The sequence below is a fragment of the Amblyomma americanum genome, chromosome 8 (genome assembly GCF_052857255.1).
Source record: "Amblyomma americanum isolate KBUSLIRL-KWMA chromosome 8, ASM5285725v1, whole genome shotgun sequence".
Lineage (NCBI taxonomy): Eukaryota > Metazoa > Arthropoda > Arachnida > Ixodida > Ixodidae > Amblyomma > Amblyomma americanum.
In genome coordinates, this window is record NC_135504.1 from 68,831,161 (window position 1) to 68,850,965 (window position 19,805).

A 19,805-nucleotide genomic window follows, 5' to 3' on the forward strand; every position below is an offset into this window, starting at 1 on the left:
TTTATTCCATGCATTTTTTAAGTTTCCATTCGTTATGAAGGACACCAATGTAGGGGACAGTTCGCGTGTCTTTGTGACATTTTTAATTCGTTACCGGACGCATATCTGCAAGTTTCCAATCTATGGAGTTGGACTGTGGTACTCAGCGCCAGCATTATTGCTCTTCATTCTCCGATGGATTTTTTGGTGGACTCATGATTTGCCGCTGAAAACAAGAAAAACATCAGCAGTGTAGTTGCAAAGCGATGAACAAAATACTTTGCTGTTGCGTTTGTTCGCGGTGGTGTAATCTCTCACAAAGCAGCTAAACCAATAACAAAGACCGGTTTCTTTATTAGGGAGGCTAGGTAGGCATTAGGGACAATTATATCCAGTCTTTTTGTTGAAAAAGTGACTTCGTTGTCTGCGTGTGAAAATGTTTGTCCGGCAATATTGCCATCATTGTTTCTGAGAAAATTAAACCTTTTACCCCGGCATTTTATCCAAACTTGTGGCCTAATGGCAGAAGACAGCGTGAATGGCAGCGTAAACTAGCCTTGCGGATCCAGGTGAATACCTCTGTATGAGGGACCACAGGATGTTTTCCAGTAGTGCCTCTGTGGTGACTCGTGTATTTGATGTCATTTCCGTTGTGGTTTTAATAGGATCGTCGCGCTTATAGCATCGTCGACGGAGTGCGTATAGACGTCTTATTAACTTCATTGCCCTTATATAAATACTTCCTTCATCTATTCAAAGACTGTAGACTGTCTATAGACTGAAGTCTACTAAGCATATATGGCCATAAATTTGACAGATTCCCTGAGACTGTCTATAGGTTTCTATTGTCTATAGTCTAATCTATAAGACCTGTTTATAGAAAGTATAAAGAGTTTATAGAGACCCTTCGTGGATAGTCTGAATACTGTCTAAAGAAATTTTTCTAAGCGTGGAGCTCTGTTGATAGAGGGAAACGTTTATTTTCCAGCATGTTTTTATTTGGCTTTCTTGCCTGAGCGCAGTAGAAAGCTATCAGAGCCTTCGGTACACACGCGGCCTTATCAAATTAGTTTACAGACTGTCTACAGGCTATACCCTTACAAAAATGCTCTATAGACAGTCTATAAATTTCTTATAGCCTGTATTGCCTTCATCTATAGATATTTTTTGTCTTATCAAGTTTATAAACTGCCTATAGACGAAAGTTCGCTAAAAGTGCATGACCATAAATCTATAGATTGTCTGTAGACTGTCTAGAGGATTCGTATTGCCTATACACTGTTCTACGGGGCTTGTCTATACAGAGTCTATATACTTTATGGAAAAAAAATATAGACAGTCTATAGATTGTATTAAAGAAATTTTTGTAAGGGTAGGCTCGATTCCTTTAGTATTAATATTTTCGTTCTTTATTATGTAGATAAAGAGAAAGGAATGTGAACAGAAAGGCAGGAAAGTTAACTAATCGACACCCAGTACGCTGCCCTACACGTGGGAAGTACAGTGGGAGAGATAGAAAGGGAGGAGAGGAAAGGGGATCAGTTTCTCATGTGCATGTATGCCGGAACTAACAGGGTACACAAGGCACACTCTGAAAGTTGACAACTTGAACTCAACTCTGAGTCCTTCAAGAACTTCAAAAGCGCCTTCACAGATGTCGTCTAGGATGAAGGCTATGAAAAGTGTACAGTCGTAAAACTGTAGATTGTCTATAGGCTGTCTACAGAGTATTACCTGCAATCTTGTCGATCGATTTGTCTATATTATGTGTGTAGAATTTACGCACGAAAATCACTATATAATAAACAAGGAGTTTCTGACAAAACCACTACTCCTCTTTTCTGCTAACAGAATATCACAACGATGCGTTGTGGCCCACATGTCGCCTGCTGCTAAAATAATTCCATCTTAATTACTTGAAGCACAAAAATTGTTTAACTTTCCATAAGTGAATATCGACATCGAAGTGAAATTACCAAACTCTTGCATTGATCTAGTACATCAGGCTGATTCAGCTGCACAGTTTTTAAAAAGATTGCATCCAGAATGTCACGCCTTTTACATCGCTTTTTCATTCACAAGAGCTTACTTCGCAACTACTTTTTTACTTTTCTAATAGAAGGCAACCTGTCGAAAATTGAAATAATTATAGCGGACACGTGGGGTGTCATGAATATAGAGTTAAAATGAGTGCTGATTAAACGCTTGCGAGGCTCTGAGTAAGTAACGTTCACTATTCTGGGTTCACGTGCAACTTGGCTCACATTTGTGGTACATAACTCCATATGCGCGCTTTCATTGGAAACTTAAAACAGCCACAAATGCACACTTGCCAGTTACACTCTCCTCGTGTTGAGTTTGTTGCGGACCTTTATATTGCGCATTTGCCTAGAAATAATGATAACTAGTATGTCAGTGTTTGGGTATGCTACGCCAGCCAATGAAATTATTGGGTGTTAAGTACTTACAATAATGAGGAAGTTGACATCGTAGTTTGAAGAGAACAAAGGTGGATAGGATTCTCCGCAGAGGGGGCTGGAAAAGTGCAGCATGAACCAATTTGGCATGTTAGTCATGAAATAGTAATGGTCTTCACGCAGCTCAACGGATATTTCAAATGGGCCATCGGTGGGATATTCGTCAATCGGAAGATCGTCGACCAAGCGTGGAGCCACTACATGGACGCTGCGAGGAAAAGAGTGACTTATACCAGCATCAAAGAAACAGTATAAGATAATGTCAACATATTAATAAAATATAGATAAGCAGCATGAATTCAGATTTGAAGTGAACAAACCCTGGTCCGAGAGCATTGTACACAATTTTATTTTTTCAGCACAATATGACATATTACAGATGGCAAAAAGCCCATGCACACACAATGAATAATTGCGACACAAAAGTAGGGACAATAACGTTACAGAAAACCAAAGTCACATGAGCTTTCTATTTGAGACAAATTTTGGCTTTGTTTCATGGAACCGAGTTGAGTGTATCGACATTCTTTGTCATTCGTACAAACAGCATTGGCTTTCTTAAAGGGATACAGAGGACAGACTTATTATGCGCTGTGCAGGCGGATGTTCGCATTGTAGCGAAAAAGAAGCTATTTTCTTTGAATACGAAGCTTTTATCTGCTAGAAATTTTCAAAAAATGATTGAGACAAAGGTGCCGAAATTTCGCAGACATCTGTGAGAAGATGTGAAGGTTTAACTTCAGCAGGGATTATAGCTTAGGCTGCATTGTCATTCAGTTCTGAACGTTGATCATGGACTCTTTTTCGCTATTGGCGACACAAGTTTGGTTCAAGTGGCGGAAAAAGCTTGAAATACAGTTCCCTCTGCGAAAAAATAGGCTTTGCTCTTGGACAGACCAGATATCGCCGGAGAGAGTGAAAGGATCAATTTTGCCAAGAAAAAGAAACAGGTAGTCGTTGCTCTCAGCATTCTTTTAGCACTAGCATCTGCTGATAAAATCTCACAGAGGCTGGCTCGAAATCCATGCCTATCATAGAAATCTGGCAGCGAGAACTCACGGTTTAGTGCCATGAACCTTCCCTTGGTAGATTGCTTCTTCTCCGTGGTTCAAGCGACAGAAGGCTTTGATGTATGGCACCTGCAACACGTGCACCAACTTAGGAAAAGTGGGCAACATCTGGTGAAAATTTTACGCTTGACTGGATAGAATCACCGGAACTAAAGTGGCTGCAAATAAATTTGCCGAACTTTCCTTTTCTCAAACCACGGGAAATGTTTGAAGCTGAATGCGCAAAAGAAGGAGCACGAATCAGGACATGTGCTATGTTTTTGGCAGAAAGAACTGCGACCAGGCAAGCAACTGTGGAACTGTGCAACTGTGGAAAGGCAAGCACTTGTAATAGTAACGTGCTACAGTTCGTCCAAAAACCGTTCTCGAATCTTAAGCCCGGCCAAAACATTAGGCGCTGTGATTTCACTAAGATGGCATCAGAGCTCCCTATCAGCAAAGAAACGGCCGTAGTTGTTCGCGCTCACGCATCAAACCGGCTGACCTCTCCCCCCACCCCCGAAAGGCGCCTAGCTTTGTCTGTTCCTTACCGCCAGTGTCATTTGCATAGCAGCGCCTCTGGCCACGCATCGACAGCGAAGCCCATTTTTGTATTTGTGTATTTTGTTGTTTCTTACGGTTGTCCTTGCCGCGCTGCCTATGTCCTACGCCCCACCTTTCTCTCCCTTTTTCTCGTTTCGCCATCTATTTTTTCCTTCCTCTCCCAATCTTGTCCCTGTCTGCTTCCCGCACCCCCATTCTTTATATAATTTTTTTTCAGCTCTTGCTGCTGTTTGCGTATTACCTGCCTTTTGGGTCGCCTCTGCAGCACACAAATTTAAAACGTTAATCTGACGCGAAACCACTGCACACCGCGGTCGAAACCTCGCCAATAAATGGGTCTCGTAGGAGTGCCTACTTCAATTTACCTTTTCCTAGTGGAATCCAATAGAATTTACTGTCGTATATATATATATATATATATATATATATCGTACAAGTGTGCCAGTGCCAACTGTAACCTCAGTCTTGAGAAAGGACAGGCTCTGTCCGAAACGTCTACTCAAAATAAATCTCTGGCTAAATGAAGCGTTTTCAACTTTGAATATATATATATATATATATATATATATATATATATATATATATATATATATATATATATATATATATATATATATGTGTGTGTGTGTTCGGTTCCCACCGGCGGCATGGTAGTTTTCTCTGCTGCTTTATAAGTAATTTTCTTTAAGTGATTTATTAATCTTAATAATATTAACCCACTGATAAGCACAACACAATAAAAAATATTAATAACGTTCCCCTATGCACTTTGGTTTCGGTGACTGTTGGCTCCCTTCATAAGTTTGTCAAACCGGCCCCTCATTTCATTTAACCTATCTTCTAATAGCTTAACGGGGGTCTCTGTTCTGGCAGTCTGGATGCCACATGTAGCTTAAGAGGGCTCTCGCACAGCTTCCGCCCTCGCCGTTAGATGACGTTCCACGTCACGCTCGCGGTATTACAGGACGTACTACGTCCGCCGCTATGGACGAGGGTGGCGCTGGTGAACACTCTCAAGGTTAGCTTACAAGCAAAAATATAATTACCCACGAAAGCAGCAGATTGGACAGCCGTCGCCGTAGCTCAGTTGGTAAGAGCACCAGACGCGATATTCGGAGGTCGTGGGTTCGAATACCACCGGCGGCATGGTTGTTTTTTCTGCTGCTTTATAATTAATTTTCTTTAAGCAATTTATTAATTTAAGTACTATATTATCCCACTGATAAGCACAACACATAAAAAAAACATTCCCCTATGCACCTTGGTTTCGGTGACTGTTAGCTCCTTTCATAGGTTTGTCAAACGGGCCCCTAATGAGGGGCCTGTTTGACAAACCTATGAAAGGAGCTAACATATATATATATATATATATATATATATATATATATATATATATATATATATATATATATATATATGAAAATTTAGAAACATTCCCCTTGCACCTTGGTTTCGATAACTGTTGGGTTCCTCAATATATTTGTGAACCGAGCCCCTCATTTGACGCCACTGAAGCATTTTATAAACTTTATAAGCTGTCAAGCATGTCATGCTCCCGCAAACTGGCGGGAGCACCGTCCAATAGGCAGGTGAGGAACCTACCACAATACCAGCGGAAGATCAGTAAATAGACAAACTTGTATCGGCTAAACGCGGGGAATGCCCACTAAAAGTGCTAGCGCACTCAAAATGTTGCATCCAACGCCTGTTACTAAAAATAGCCAGAAGGCATCTCCTTACGCCCCATTAACAAAATCATTTCGTTTGTTTGTACTGAAATTTGTTTGTTTCTATCGCTTGAGGTGTTGACTAAAGTTTATGCTCTTTCTCTGTACAAGTGAGAACTCACCATACGCATGGGTTCAGGGAATGTCCCGCCGCAGTCGTGATATATATGCAGCGAGACGCGGCCGCAGTTTACTAAGTGTTCTGAAAACTTTAGACCTGCAAAAAAGGACAGATAGTTAATTAGATGCTGCATAAAGGCGTCCTAGGTCATTCATTTGTGGAAAACAAGAGAAGTCAATTTTTTCTTCCTCGTTCACAGGAATTACTTGGAAGATAATATTTTTTATACAGACGCAAGGTGCTAAGTAATGCTTCAACAGAAGAAGAGTATTAATATTAACTCAATACAAGAGCACCCAACGCTGATGCGTCTACCTTGTTTTGACTTAAGTTGCTTTCTTTTTTTTTCAAAACGAAAACCGTGCTTTTGAATCATAACAACTGTCTTTCAAAGGTAACAAGCAGGGAAGGAATGATCGTTGGCTGCGCAGGCTTTGTAAAATGACCTGTCGAAAGCATCTGTCCAATGACTAAAGTTTCAAAAAGAGTTTTGGAAATTTAATTTTCCCACAACTGGAGTGACGCTTTTTCTTTTTTTGCCCTCTGTTCTGAGCTATGGCTTTGGTTTGGCAAAATAAATTCAGGCGCGTTGTATACAACTGTGCACGCAGCAAACTCTGAATTTTTTTGTCCGAGTGGCCTGGGTCTTACGGTGAGAACCTGGCTCTCACAATCTCCGCCAGTGGCAGTGCTTGAGGTGCCACATGGCAGCTTTGGGAAAAAAAAACAGGGCACCCTTAGGACATAGGCTGATGAAGACAGGACGACCTATCTTCGACCTATTTTCATGTCGTCCTATCTTTCTCAGTCCATGTCTTAAGGGTGCGCTGTTTTTTTCCAAACATGAATACCCAACTAGCGCGTTCGATCACCCTTGCGCTTGACAGGAGTGGCATTAGGACTACCCGCGATCTATGAATGGGGAGTACATAATTAGCAGTTCCACATATATGGACATGTACGCAGAGTGTAGGCGACAGAGAAAGAGCTATTATACTGAAGATATCTCTAATGCAATAGCATTGCACTTTTAAGGGAAGGTTAAGCATTTTTCTATGGTAAAAGAAAGAACCGTATCCGTGTAAGTGAAGTGATGTGGAAAGAGGATACCAGGCCGCTGAAGGAACCAATGATGGCTATCGCGTCATATCCTTAAGGCGCAGCTTTAATACAGTTGTACAGGAAGTCTCATCATTGAAAAAAGACGCGGGTTTGTGTTCTGTCATAAACTACGCCGATCGTTAGACCTGTCGTTGTGGTCTCTCATAAAATTCGCTGATTGGTCGAGACAGATATAACGTCATCACGTCATGTGACGTGCCACCAGCCGCGTCCTTCATATTTCGCCGCTCCCTGTGTCCACATGCGTCTAAGCGAACAGAAAGAAGCCTCATCACAGGAAAAAATCTGGCGTTTATGGTCTGTCGAAAAATTCGCTGATTTTAAAACTTTTTCATTCCCCGCTCGTAATGTCATTTAAAGTCCCCGTTGTTTGTTTGGTAGGTAAGTAGGATATAAAACTTCGGTCAAGTCCTTTTTTATGCAATTCCTCAATGATAATGCTTGTGGTCGTATTTTCAAGGGTTCTTAAGAGCTTAAATTCGCCTTATGTACACAAAAACAACGGTCTCTGAAAATTTTAATCAATGAATATATGAGAAATTCAGCGGGATTTATCTCCCTTATTCGTTTTCTTGGAAACTGGAAAGGATCTGGGAAAATCAGGGACCTTGCCATTTCCAGCTCATTAGGAGAGAAAGACCCCCTCTCTTAGTTTGACGTTAGCTGGCATCACTCACAGAATATCATACATTCATAAGGGTAGACACTTGGGCTTGTTGGGCTTGTGTCATCTTTCTGTGTCGGTGTCTTTTTTTGCGCTACGTTTTCTACCCTTCATATATTCATGTTCTGCACGATCGCTGGGATGTTCTGTGTCCTTGGACCTAAGATAAAAAACTTATTTTTGGAATATGGCGATTTGCTTGGCTTCCAGCACTCTGGCACGGGTCGGCCCGGTATTGCACGTCCTCCGGTATCTGCCCGGGGCATATTAGCGCCGCGCGTCTTTTCTTTTACGCTTCGCTCTCCTATCCTTTAACTCTCCTACTTTCAGCACGCGGCAGCAAGCGCGGCTCGGCTTGAGCCAGTAGGCAGACCCGTGCTCTTTCCTTTTCCTTCTTCCTCTCAGAAACATCAGTCAGTAAGTCGCTGGGTTTGTTTTTGTTTGCCTGTGATCTACCCCCAGCTGGTGATTGTGCATGAAAAAGCAATAAAAATTACGGAATTTCGATATATAAGTGAAGACACTTTCTTTAAACATAACGCAGGGCTCAGGTTCAGCAATGTTTCTATTTTTAATGAATTTCCATTATAATTCCTAGCATATTAGAATTGTTAATGGCTGCTCTCCCATAATTTCACTCTTAAATATACGGAAAGTTGTTTTGCATTGTATATTTTTCGTAACTCAATCTTCTAAAATGGCTGCTGAGTTTAAGAAATGTGGCAAATGGCTGGTTAGACATTCATTACCTTCCTACCTGCTTGCTGCAGGTAAAGACATTCTCAGAATTTCTTTTTCTCAAAGCACAAATTTTGCTTTTTAATGTTTTCTATGCAATGTGCCTTGACATATGTATAGTAAGACGACAATATAATACAAGAAATATGAAAATATCAAAATTGCAAAACAAATAACATTTTGACGCGCACTATAGGAGTGCAACCAAAAAAGCAGGGTCAAAATAGATAAAACAGTTGTGAAGGAATCTGCCACGCAAGAGGAGTGCCCAAGAGGAAAACCGCCAGTCATCGGGCGCTTATATACAATGAACGGGCGCTCCGGTTCAGGTAACAGTTGCTTTACAATGCTTTGTGGTCGATTTGTGCATGAAACTTCGAGACAGCATAAAAAACGAGGTATCCAAGTGGATACAGCAGTTTTGAAGAAACTTAAGCTAGTTTTGGGGATTGCGCGTCTCTCTTAATACAAGCTTAAAAAGTGGCTTGAAGGTGTTTAACAAGCACCAGTAGATGAAAAATTTTATCACTAAACCTGCCCCGGCAATTTTTACGAATGTGTACTATTTGCTTTACAGAGGTACCTTACCAGCTGAAATAAATATATTATCCGCATGCTGTGTAGCCCTGGCAGCTGTTATTGGCTAGAAAAGTAGTGTCTGAGGTCTCACTACCATTTGATGTTGTGTGCTAGATGCCATTAACAGACCAAATCAAAGTTTTTCTCTAAAATGTTTTCTACGCAATCAAGAATATTATGTGTGTTGCAATGAAAAATAAAATTTAGTGTTCACTTGTAAGCACTCATAGATGATTATAACAACGCCGAGAACATTTGTTTGGGCAATTCATTGTTTTACTTAAGAAATTTCAAAGCAGCATTGGTACTGTAATGTGCTTAAAGCTGTACTGGTCTCTAGAGGTGCATTTTGCAATTACAGGAACTCAGGAAAAATTGCTCTAAAATTTATGCCCTTGCAGTGTTTGTTATCCGCCTTGTGGCTTCGTTGTGTTTTCGGCGCTGCTTAAACTGCACACCTCACTGATAGAGCCTCCCCGTGACACTTAAAATGTTCAGGCATTCTAGCCGGATGAGTTGAAATATAATGCACTTACCTTTCCATGTCATTTCTGTTTCATGAATTACGTCCTCGAAAACTAGGCACTGGAAAAGGTGATGCACAGAAGCAATAGGTGAGCATGCGGTCTTCTCTTGAAGAAGAAATTGCATGGCAATTACAGAAATAGAAATACGGAAATTTGGCTCTAGCTATATTGTGGGTGATTGAATTCAGCTTAATTTTGTTTATTTCACTTGATATTTCAAGTGGTTTTCCTAGTTAAATGCTGCTAGGGCAGATTGGCTAGGTGCAGGAAACCAATACAAGGCATAGCGGATGCAGAAAGAGTGACAACACGTGAATACAGCCAAGAGTATGCAAAGCATAACGAACTCCAAGAGGAATTCCAGGAAGAAATAAGGAGCATATAGAGTGGACAGTTGTGCGCAAAAATAGCAATGCCACAGTAATGCATCTGAAATGAAATAAAATAACGATAGAGTAATACAAATAAAAACAAAATAACCGCACAGCCATTCAATAATCAAACATGTAAAAAACATCTCCACACTTATTTTCTTATAGCCAGCACTGTCATTAAGAGCATATGAAGGGCGGGGAAGGTTATGATTTAAAGACTAATTTGTAGGTGCTTAGAAACAATGGTGTTGTCCATACATCCTGATTGCTTATCTTCACCGAAGTCTCGTGGTATTCTAGACATCTTCGGTTACAGGCGCGAAAACAGACACAACACAAGGCAGAAAGACGGGACGGAGCGCCTGTTGTGTCTGTTTTCGCGCCTGTAACCAAAGATGTACAGTTACCAACTCGCCCAGGAAGACGTTCTTGTACGGTATTCTAGAGATTCCGAAGTTTATAAATAATGTCTGGCGTGGCTGAAAGAAAACTACGTTGGATTGTCATAAGGATTGTCTAGGCGGATATTTTATGTGCGTGGAAGGTGGCTGTTGTTGGACGCGATCTTTCGAGTTTTGCATTATAACTTGTGTTTCTGCACTAAGAATAATTTTTTTCATCTCAGAAGCTCTAGTTAGCTTGTACATTTTCTTAATTGTAATATGACGAATATGTCTAAGTAGAATAAAGTATGTGTGATGCCACCCTCAATAAATAAAGAGCAAATTTATGCTGCCAGTTTTTTTTTATCGTGAATGGATATATTCCAAATGAACCCGCCTTGGTACTCACTTGTAGTGTTTCCTTATTCGCGGCATTTCTTATCGCTCTTATAGTAAATGTAAACATTTCCATTACGTCCATTCTTTTCTGGTCCATTCTAGAGGAGGTGACAGGGTCCTGCCCCGCCGGAGTGGTGCCGACTGTAGCAACCACTTTGCCATCCTTTAGTTGAATTTCAGCGAAGCCATACTGAACACGGCGGAGTGACATTTTGTACCTACAAGAGAAATGGTCAAAACGGGATATAGTAGTAGAAAACCACAGGGCGAAGTTCATCATAAGGAGTTGAAATGGTGAAGAGCCAGTTCCAACATATCGGCGCCAACTCAGTGCCAACATATCGGCGGAAAAAAAAATCGCACATTGTCTGTGGTTGGTAGATGCCATAACATATAAGCTCATGCGAGATGCGAGTTTTTTTATGAGCGGCGTGTTCTACGGCGATTCCTTCTTGATATAAGGCATCCTGTGGGCGTGTTTGACCCCGCTATGGTACCACAGTGATTCCTGTCTTTTTCCGCGAGCACCTTGTGTAATGTTCTTAGCTCTAGTTGTGTTACTTCATTACGGAAACTGTCTCGCACCGGTTTGCTCGCCACCTGCACCGCCCCGCCCTGGTTCATTAGGTGTCACGTACCTCTTGTGAGAAGGCGAGAGCTGGGATGCTGTGAACTAGACTTTAATCCTATATGTCGGCGATAGTAATTAGTTAAACGCAGAAGCGATATTGTAGCCTACAGAGAATGCCATACAAGAATACGTACTTTAGAAAGCCATTGTTGGTAGATGGCGGTGTAATATTAAAATAAATATACAGTGACTGTACCTATCGAGCATATATACAATATCAGGAAAGATTGCTGTGCACTGACCGTGGACACTGTTTATCTTAGCGAAATGTTACATATGAGGAGTTCTATATTTCATAAGTTTTCTCTATACCAGTTACGAAAACCATGACAAGTATGCTGTCGATATATTCTATAGGAATAAAATCGTTTCCAAACATAAGGACTTCGTATGTCGTCATTCACAACATGCGGCAGTGGCGTGCAAATTAAACAGAAAGAATATGGAGGGTACTACGAAAGGAACGCAAGTATATGAATTACGGTGAATTGTTCCATGTCATAAAGACGCTGTATTCCCATTAATCTCTCCCATCGGCTCAAACGCTGTGTTTCATTTTGGTTTATCTTTGTACTGTGTAAGGATACTTTAACAATTAGTAGTGCAGCCGGTTCTACAAAGATAATACAACGTTTCGACGGGACATCTAAGCGAGCCTGGTTTATAAGGGCCCCAGAATGAGGGGTCTTTTGGTGTATGCGACAAGGTGAGGTTGTTAGTGGCAGCCGTCTAGTTCCCGATCGGGACGACACTCCACTGTGAACGAAGGCAGTGCTGCACTCCGCACATTGCGCTCTTGTTGTACGGTTCGTCGGGCAGTGCCACTGACACCAGCTATGTGCATGAAAAGCAAAGCATAGAGTCTAATCCTTCAAGGTGAGGTAGAAGCGGTGCATTAAAAAAAATCAGAGCTTTTTGTATCTCCAGAGGAAACAAAAAGTAGGCCGACCGCAGTGTACCAAACGACACCTGTTTGGCCAAGGCACACACGTTACTGATTATTTTTCATTCAACTTCACAAAAACTAATTGTGCCCATTGGTCCAGAAAAAATACGTTCACTTTTGGGGTAATCATTCGTTGAGTACAAATCAGGTGTTACATTTCACATCACTTCTGGCAAAGTACGAAATCGGTCTTTGCTTTTCAATCGGGAGCGCAGGCGACTGCGTCAGCGTTAATCTAGCTTACTGCTATACATTCCTCTCGGACCACGCTGAGTATACCAACAGAAGTACCGAAATGCTCCTCAGTTAAAACTTACGCGGCGCAAATAGCAAGCCCCTATGGCGATTCAAATACAAATCAAATGAAACGAACATAGAGCGATGAGAAAAAAGTTGCTTTTTTAAGCAGCTTGACATGTTCCTATCGCCCATTAAGTGCAAGTACAGGAATGGTGTGCACAACGAAAAGTAATGTGCGCAAAAACTGTTTTCCAGTTATGCAACAACCGATATTACCGTTTTCTTGAGCACACTCAACCACTGAATTGAGAGAAAAGTACAAAACACTTCAGTCACATGAAGTGTAATTAAAATGGTATAGGAATGCCCACACAGGCAAGACAATTAAAGTATACACAACATCGAACAGCAATAACGATATTTCCGTCACCCATTTTATACGTGTAAAAAAATTATGAAACTGTAGCAGAGATGGTTATTTCATAAGTGCCAATTTGGTGAAGGTCAAATAGTGCTCTCACAAGCAAGGAACGCAACGTAGAATCGCCGCAGTTGGTTCTTAAATTGACCTTCAAATGTTCTGGAAGGTTTGTTGGATAGGCGTGTTAATTGAAGCGGATGTCAGCTAATATTGTTATAAAATGCCTGTTATGCTTTCTTTCAATTTTCAGCGTGCTGCTCAGGCTATAATTGTGAAAACTGTTGCAGTTAGAAAGTTTTATATTTACATTAACTGTTTAGATTTGGGAGAAGCAGGTTAACTTACTTAACTTTGTACGGCTAATCTTCTCAATTAACATGTCAAAACAAGAATTTTATAGTTGAAATGCTTTTTTTTTATAAATGAAGAATTGTGTGCTTAGCGCAACCCCCGCCAAAAGGCATGTAAAAAACGTATTCATAGTCCATACTCGAGCCCACCCCAATATTGATGAGCATACTTCTGGTCTATTTTGTATGCGGAGTTGCAAATTTTTTTTTATTTTTTTATGTGCTCAGCGATTCTAATGTACGGAAATGTTTCCTGCGATGACACAACGATAATGTTGCTTCAAGCATTAGGCCACACAGACCAAAAGTGCCACAAAGTTCAGTCTTCTTTCTCATTAAGTGCAAAAAACTCTTAATGACTAACAGGGTCCCAAGGTAGAAAAGCGCTTTAATTGAGGAGCTTCTGGTCTAACTCTTTATGTGTGTATGAACACGGGCAAGCGGATGTATTTACACTGTGCTTTACTTTGTTCAAAATGCACACAGCACTTGAAAGTATTATTCTGAAAAAATTCATATGTGGCACCGGAGCTACTATTTCCCCTATTACAATAGCCAAAGTGATGCGAGCCAATAATTCACCATGGAACCGTTGGATTTAATGTAGCTTCACCCTCATCAGCTCACCATTTCCTTCGCATCGATGGTGCTTGTCAAATCATTAGTGATATTTGATTGCTACAAATATCTCCCCCAATATTGTGACCCCTCAGGTATATCTGATAATTTTGAAGTTTCACAGTTTTTTATGTAACATCCGCAGATTAAGGCTTGCTTCTATATTTGCCGATTATTTTTAAAAGGCGGGCACAAAGACGAAAAAAATTTCAGACGGCCGAAGGCAGCTGAAGGAGGAAGATCAGTGGCTTGGGTACGCGATAACATAGCAATCGAAAAGCAGAATAGCGTACCGCTATTGGGAACATTCAGACGAGCAAAGTGCACGCGTAAATTGCACGTCAATTTTTATAAAGATTTGGCAGGGACTGTGTTTCTGATCGTCTGCAGCAGTATATGTTGGTTTGCTAAGAGATAATTGTCGTGTCAAAATGGTTTAAATTTCAACATTGTGATCTGCAACAATGATTCGGTCACCGATTTTCCGCTGTTGACACTGGACACTGGGTTGAATTCCATGAAATTTTTGCACCCTGTAAGAATTGACTGCCTGGCTTTTGTGGCTATGATTATGCGTGCTCGCCAGAAAAGTCTGCAAACGTTGTAGAGTAAACTCGACATTAAATTTGGTGATTATTTTTTCTCAAAAATTTATCCATTTCATGGCGGCAAGACTTAGAAGTAATTTTGTGATCCCCGCTTGGAAGTTAGTGGTAGAGTAGCCTAGACTCTGAGATAATCGTCGCATAAACTGCCTTCCAAAAACGAGTGGCATCATCGGTACCTGCGTTTCATTCTTTAGCCTTTTATAGCTAATGTAAGCATCTTTTTCTGTGGAAATTTATTGTAAATGGGACGCATATTCTATTAATACATAATGGCTAGCGTTTATCCTCAATATCTGTGTGGGAAATGGTATCGCAAAAATTGGGCACCCTATAGAATTGCACGTATCTCATATGCAGGTGGTGGGACAATAACTTTTAGAAACAAGGTCCAAAATCAAGACAGAGTTACAGTACTCACTCGGCTTGTGGGTTAGCTGACCGGATATATACACGAAATGTTAAACCATCAAAGGCATCGAACTCTGCGGAATTGAAATCCTCATGGGCTGGTTTCATCTGTGATCAAACACAATGCCGGCAGTGTAAAACTCCCTCTTCAGATAAAAATTAAGCCTCATGTGAAACTCCAACTGTTCCTCCATGAGAAAAAAATGGCCCATTCTTAAATGCTTTCGGGCCACCTTTAAAATTAACAATTCACAAGACGAAATTAAAAGTACAGCGATTAGGATGCCTCTGGGGAACTTCTTTACCAGAGCCTAACATTTAAATGCTAGCATCGCTTACTCCTGTAATGGGTGGATGAACTATATTGCTATACCTCTGCTGGCCATGGATTTTTGTTGTGAGCCGCATTTCTTAAAATTTAACTTAAAAGCTCGATTAGTCTGAAATTTTATATGTTAAAAACTGGTCTTCGTAGCAAAGCAATTCATAGCTTGCCCTTTTTGGACTGATCCAACCGTGGCCGTACTAAGTTGAGAAGAAAGAGTAACTGCACACAACACTGAATGCTTGTTTTCAGGCCAGCTGCCCTGTAGCAGCTACGCAGTATTCGTCTGTGTAAAGATGGGGTAACCGTGGAAAGTGATAGGGTTTTTCCGATACCAGAATTTGACTACTCGTGATCTGGGCCAGCGTTATATTTTCCCTGCTGTTATAAGCGTAAGTGGGGTGCAATGAAAATGGCATGACGAACTCGTCTACTGCAGAAAATCCTAGAGGATGCACCTTGTTTCGTTTAAATTGTTGGAAGAATTCATGGTAAGTGCAAGCATTTAGAGGAATTTTCAGCTTATGACATCGTCAAAAGCACACCATGTTTTTTTTGTTGCCTACCTTAGTCGCAAAAACTAGCAACGACAATAAGTTTTACTTTGATTATATCTATTCCGGAGAATTGAGAACATGCATCAGCGCTGATACCTATCTCTTTTTTGTTCAGGGACAATCCTCGAATAATTTTTGATCCGGACATTTTTATACACAGCGCAGTCAGCAATTCACGGTCAATTCGTTTCTCACATCAGCAATATTAAAAATCTCTTAGGCGATCATCGCTGGATATTTTGAAGCTGTTAGTAGCCAAACATTCGTTTAATCCGAGGTTGACACACTAATGTTCGTTATATCGGATGTGGTACCCCAGGTTTGTTATATGCGAAGTCTGCTTACTAATTTCTTTACATCCGAGGTAGACACAAAAGATCGTTATTCTCTCAGTGATACACTTAGGCTCGTGGAATCCGAGGACAACAAACTAAGGTTGTTACGTCTGAGGTCCGGACTCGAAAATTCGTTACATCTGTGGCGGCATACCTAACGTCCTTATATCCGACGTAACTCACGAAAGTTATTTATATCCGATGTTAACACACGAAACTTAAATTTTAGGCTAACACTCGAAAGTTCGTTATATTTGAGGTAGTGTGCTAAGTCCGTATAGGTAGAATAAGTTAGTTCATAGCCCGGTGGGCAGGGTGCCACCTATCGCTGGCCACTGGCACACGGCGGTCGCTCTTTCTACTGGCACAGACCTTTCTAACGCTAACACACTAATAAATGAATGCACTCTTCTAATATTATTTCGTGGCGCATGCTCTCATTACTAGAAATTCAAAATACGTTATCCGTGTCTGTAGAAGTGTTGGCAACAGCAAAGCAGCCCTCTCTTTGAAGCTTCTGCGAAATCTGTAGTTTTTCTTGCTTATCATGATTTTTATAGGCACGCTATCGAAAAGCAGTTTCAGTCTATCTGTAGAGAATGCGACTTCGGTTTGCCCCCTTTTATTGTCGTCAAAGGATTACCCGGAGTGTATTGCGTTCTTTGCATCGTAGCCACCCAAGCCATTTCAGTTGGTCATAGGGGTTTCTTACTTTCTCGTTTACATCCAATATGCTTGCAAAAGAGGGTTTAGAAGGTACCTACTTTTTCGACAGGTGGTGTCGTAATTAGTGCTATATAAAACTTCATGAGCTGACAACTCCGTGCGACTGAGAAACTCCCCTTCCAGCAATCAGAAGCAAATTAACCATTCTTTTTTCATAAAAATGTTTATCTCGGTCGTTTGCGGCCAAACATAATCCATCACGAGACATTTCGATCTCTCCAATGATTACTACGTCTATGGCAAAGGAACAATGAATTCGCCATAACTAAGACTTTTCCAAATAAACTTTTAAACAAATTTTTAACTTCCCAGAAGAATATTCATTTAGATAAGTTCGAAAAGATTATCTTTCACGAAATCTCATGCTTGTTGGCTTGTTATTTGTACATTTCTTCTAATGCCGCTGAGTTATTCACATGTTTTCTGCTATAGACCAGACATCAACCCTGACGAGGATCGACGCAGATATGCTTGAATCTTCATGAGGTGCACGTATATAACTTGTGTTGAACCAGAAAAGATATGTATCGTCATGCAGCCCACGACATAAGACGTGATAGTGTTATAACCCCGTTCCGCAGAAAATCCTGCGTCATCAGCGCCGTTGTTATAAGATCTAGGCGGCACAACTGCCGCCTAGATCACCTAATGTGACGTCATCCCAAGCTGCCGCCGTGGCAGGTGACAGTTCAATTATTTGTCGCGAAGTTATCGGGATAAGCAATCAGGGTCTCACAAGCCTCACTGGCGGCTGCGTTTGAAACAGCCACCTGCCGTTGCAGCGGCGCATTGCTTAACCGCCCCACCTCCGCGAGAGTAGTGGCATGAGGCCTCCCTGTGACCTACGAGAAAAACGTAGAAAATAACCAGTTCGGCATATATAGATATGCAGGCAGTACCTGGGGGAAGTGATACACGAAGAGAACCTCAGGCAGCTGAAGCGACGCATTCGCAATATGGCGTCATATAGTGAAGGCAGAGTTTAATTGCCCCGCCAAGTATTGACTGACGATATGTAACCATTATTAATTGGTTTTTGGGAAAAGGAAATGGCGCAGTATCTGCCTCGTATATCGTTGGACACCCGAACCGCACCGTAATGGAAGGGATAAAGGAGGGAGTGAAAGAAGAAAGGAAGGCAGAGGTGCCGTAGTGGAGGGCTCCGGAATAATTTCGACCACCTGATGATCTTTAACGTGCACTGACATCGCACAGCACACGGGCGCCTTAGCGTTTTTCCTCCATGAAAACGCAGCCGCCGCGGTCGTGTTCGAACCCGGTATCTCCGGATCAGTAGACGAGCGCCCTAACCACTGAGCCACCGCGGCGGGTGTATTTAACCAGCAAGACGAGCTTTGCGCGGCTACGCTCTTTAGCTTAATCGTAATGACGCCATGGTGTTAACTCAACGTCTTGTAGGGGTTCAGAAATAGGAAACACGACGAGATCGTCGCAAAAGTTAAACTTACCTTCTTCATGATGTGGATGCCACCACATTCGCGCCGAGTATATTCATAAAGGTCCTCGTCTACAATCCTTGAAATATCGGGAGCTGTAACGTCGCCCATTTGGAACAGTTGCGGGCTGGTGCGTAGAATTTAAGGAAAGGTTTGTTTCCAGGCTAAACAGAATCGTCGCACCGCACTCTTGTGAAGAACTTTCCGAGTATATCTAGGCTTTGCTATGAAGAGCAGTGGTTCGGGTTTCTGCCGCTCTATTGTGTGAAGGCCGATTATTGATGATCACCCTCCGCTGCTTATATCTTCCCAAGAAAATGAAACACTTTGTGCGCGACGAATTCGACCGCGCACCTGTTCCTCTCTGCCGAGCATTCCTCTAAATGCCTGTGCGTATATTTCTTGTTATGTTATATCGGGTTAAAGCTTATTCTAGGGACGGATCTCGTCACAGGTGCACAAAGCGTATCACTTAAGCAGGCGCTAATAAAGGCTCTTGTCCCGTACGTGGATGCCTTAACATTTAAGAGGGAAGACGAGAACTGCGCTCGTCTTCAGAGATTTCTTAATTTTTCAAAATTGGTTTCTTCGGACATACAATGGCGCAGTTACTGTCTCACATGTCTTGGTGGGCACCCGAACCGCGGCGTAAGTAAAGGAATAAAGGAGGGAGTGAAAGAAGAAAGAGAGAAAGAGGCGCCGTAGTGGAGGGCTCCTGGATATTTTCGACCACCTGGGGTTCTTTCAAATGCACTGACATCGCACAGGACATGGGCGCCTTTGTTTTTGCCCTCCTTCGCAACGCGGCCGCCGTTGCTTTGTTCGACGTACGCGATGCACAGCAAATTACACACCGCCTACAAGCAAACCGTTTGGACTCAGTACATTTGCCAAAGGCTGTACATCAGCAGGTACAGTGATATGTAAGGAGAGTCTGTAAATATATTGACTCACAGGAGCTAATAAATCAGCTTATTTGGAGAACTAGGAGAGGGGACGGCATTACGCCATCAGTTATTCCAGGAGGTTTTACTTTAATCTAGACAACGATCAAAGGCGACGAGTAAATTTTGAAATCAGTGAATTACATCTCACATCTTACAAAAACGGGGAAGTTAGGAGTCCCTTGTTCACGATCGTAATTGGATTTAAAACCGAGATTTCACCGGCTGCAAACAGGCAGCATCCCCTTGCCCTTTGTACAACGAGTGTATATAACCTGCCAACCGTGTCACGAGCAGCCAATATGTAATTTTCGTTATTTATTTTCATTTATTTATTCCCTTTTTACAATGCATTTGAATTCAAAGTGAGGGGGAAAAGCCTGTTGGAATGTATGCGGACGACGTCTGACAAAAGTCCACGTTGCCCATGTAAAAAAATAATTCACTATAATTTAGCAACATAGAATATTTGCACATCTAGCACAATTTAGAAGGCATTAAAGTGAAACATTGATGGTACAGTTGCAGTAAATAAC

The 19,805-nt window shown here is 41.6% G+C and overlaps 1 protein-coding gene and 1 long non-coding RNA gene across 2 annotated transcripts; both read right to left on the reverse strand.

Moving 5' to 3' along the window:
* Positions 1-70: 70 nt before the first annotated feature.
* On the reverse strand, positions 71-9,680 carry LOC144100408 (uncharacterized). Its single transcript, XM_077633366.1, has 5 exons — positions 9,557-9,680; positions 5,919-6,013; positions 3,516-3,595; positions 2,448-2,664; positions 71-205 (listed from the first exon to the last, which is right to left on the reverse strand). The coding sequence occupies exons 1-5, from the start codon at positions 9,669-9,671 to the stop codon at positions 155-157; spliced, it is 558 nt and encodes a 185-aa protein (XP_077489492.1). The 5' UTR covers positions 9,672-9,680; the 3' UTR covers positions 71-154.
* A 1,020-nt stretch (positions 9,681-10,700) lies between these two features.
* Positions 10,701-18,554, reverse strand: LOC144100409 (uncharacterized). The gene is made up of 3 exons (XR_013307646.1): positions 18,338-18,554; positions 14,936-15,033; positions 10,701-10,921 (listed from the first exon to the last, which is right to left on the reverse strand). It is a non-coding gene; the product is annotated as an uncharacterized LOC144100409 (long non-coding RNA).
* Positions 18,555-19,805: the final 1,251 nt, after the last annotated feature.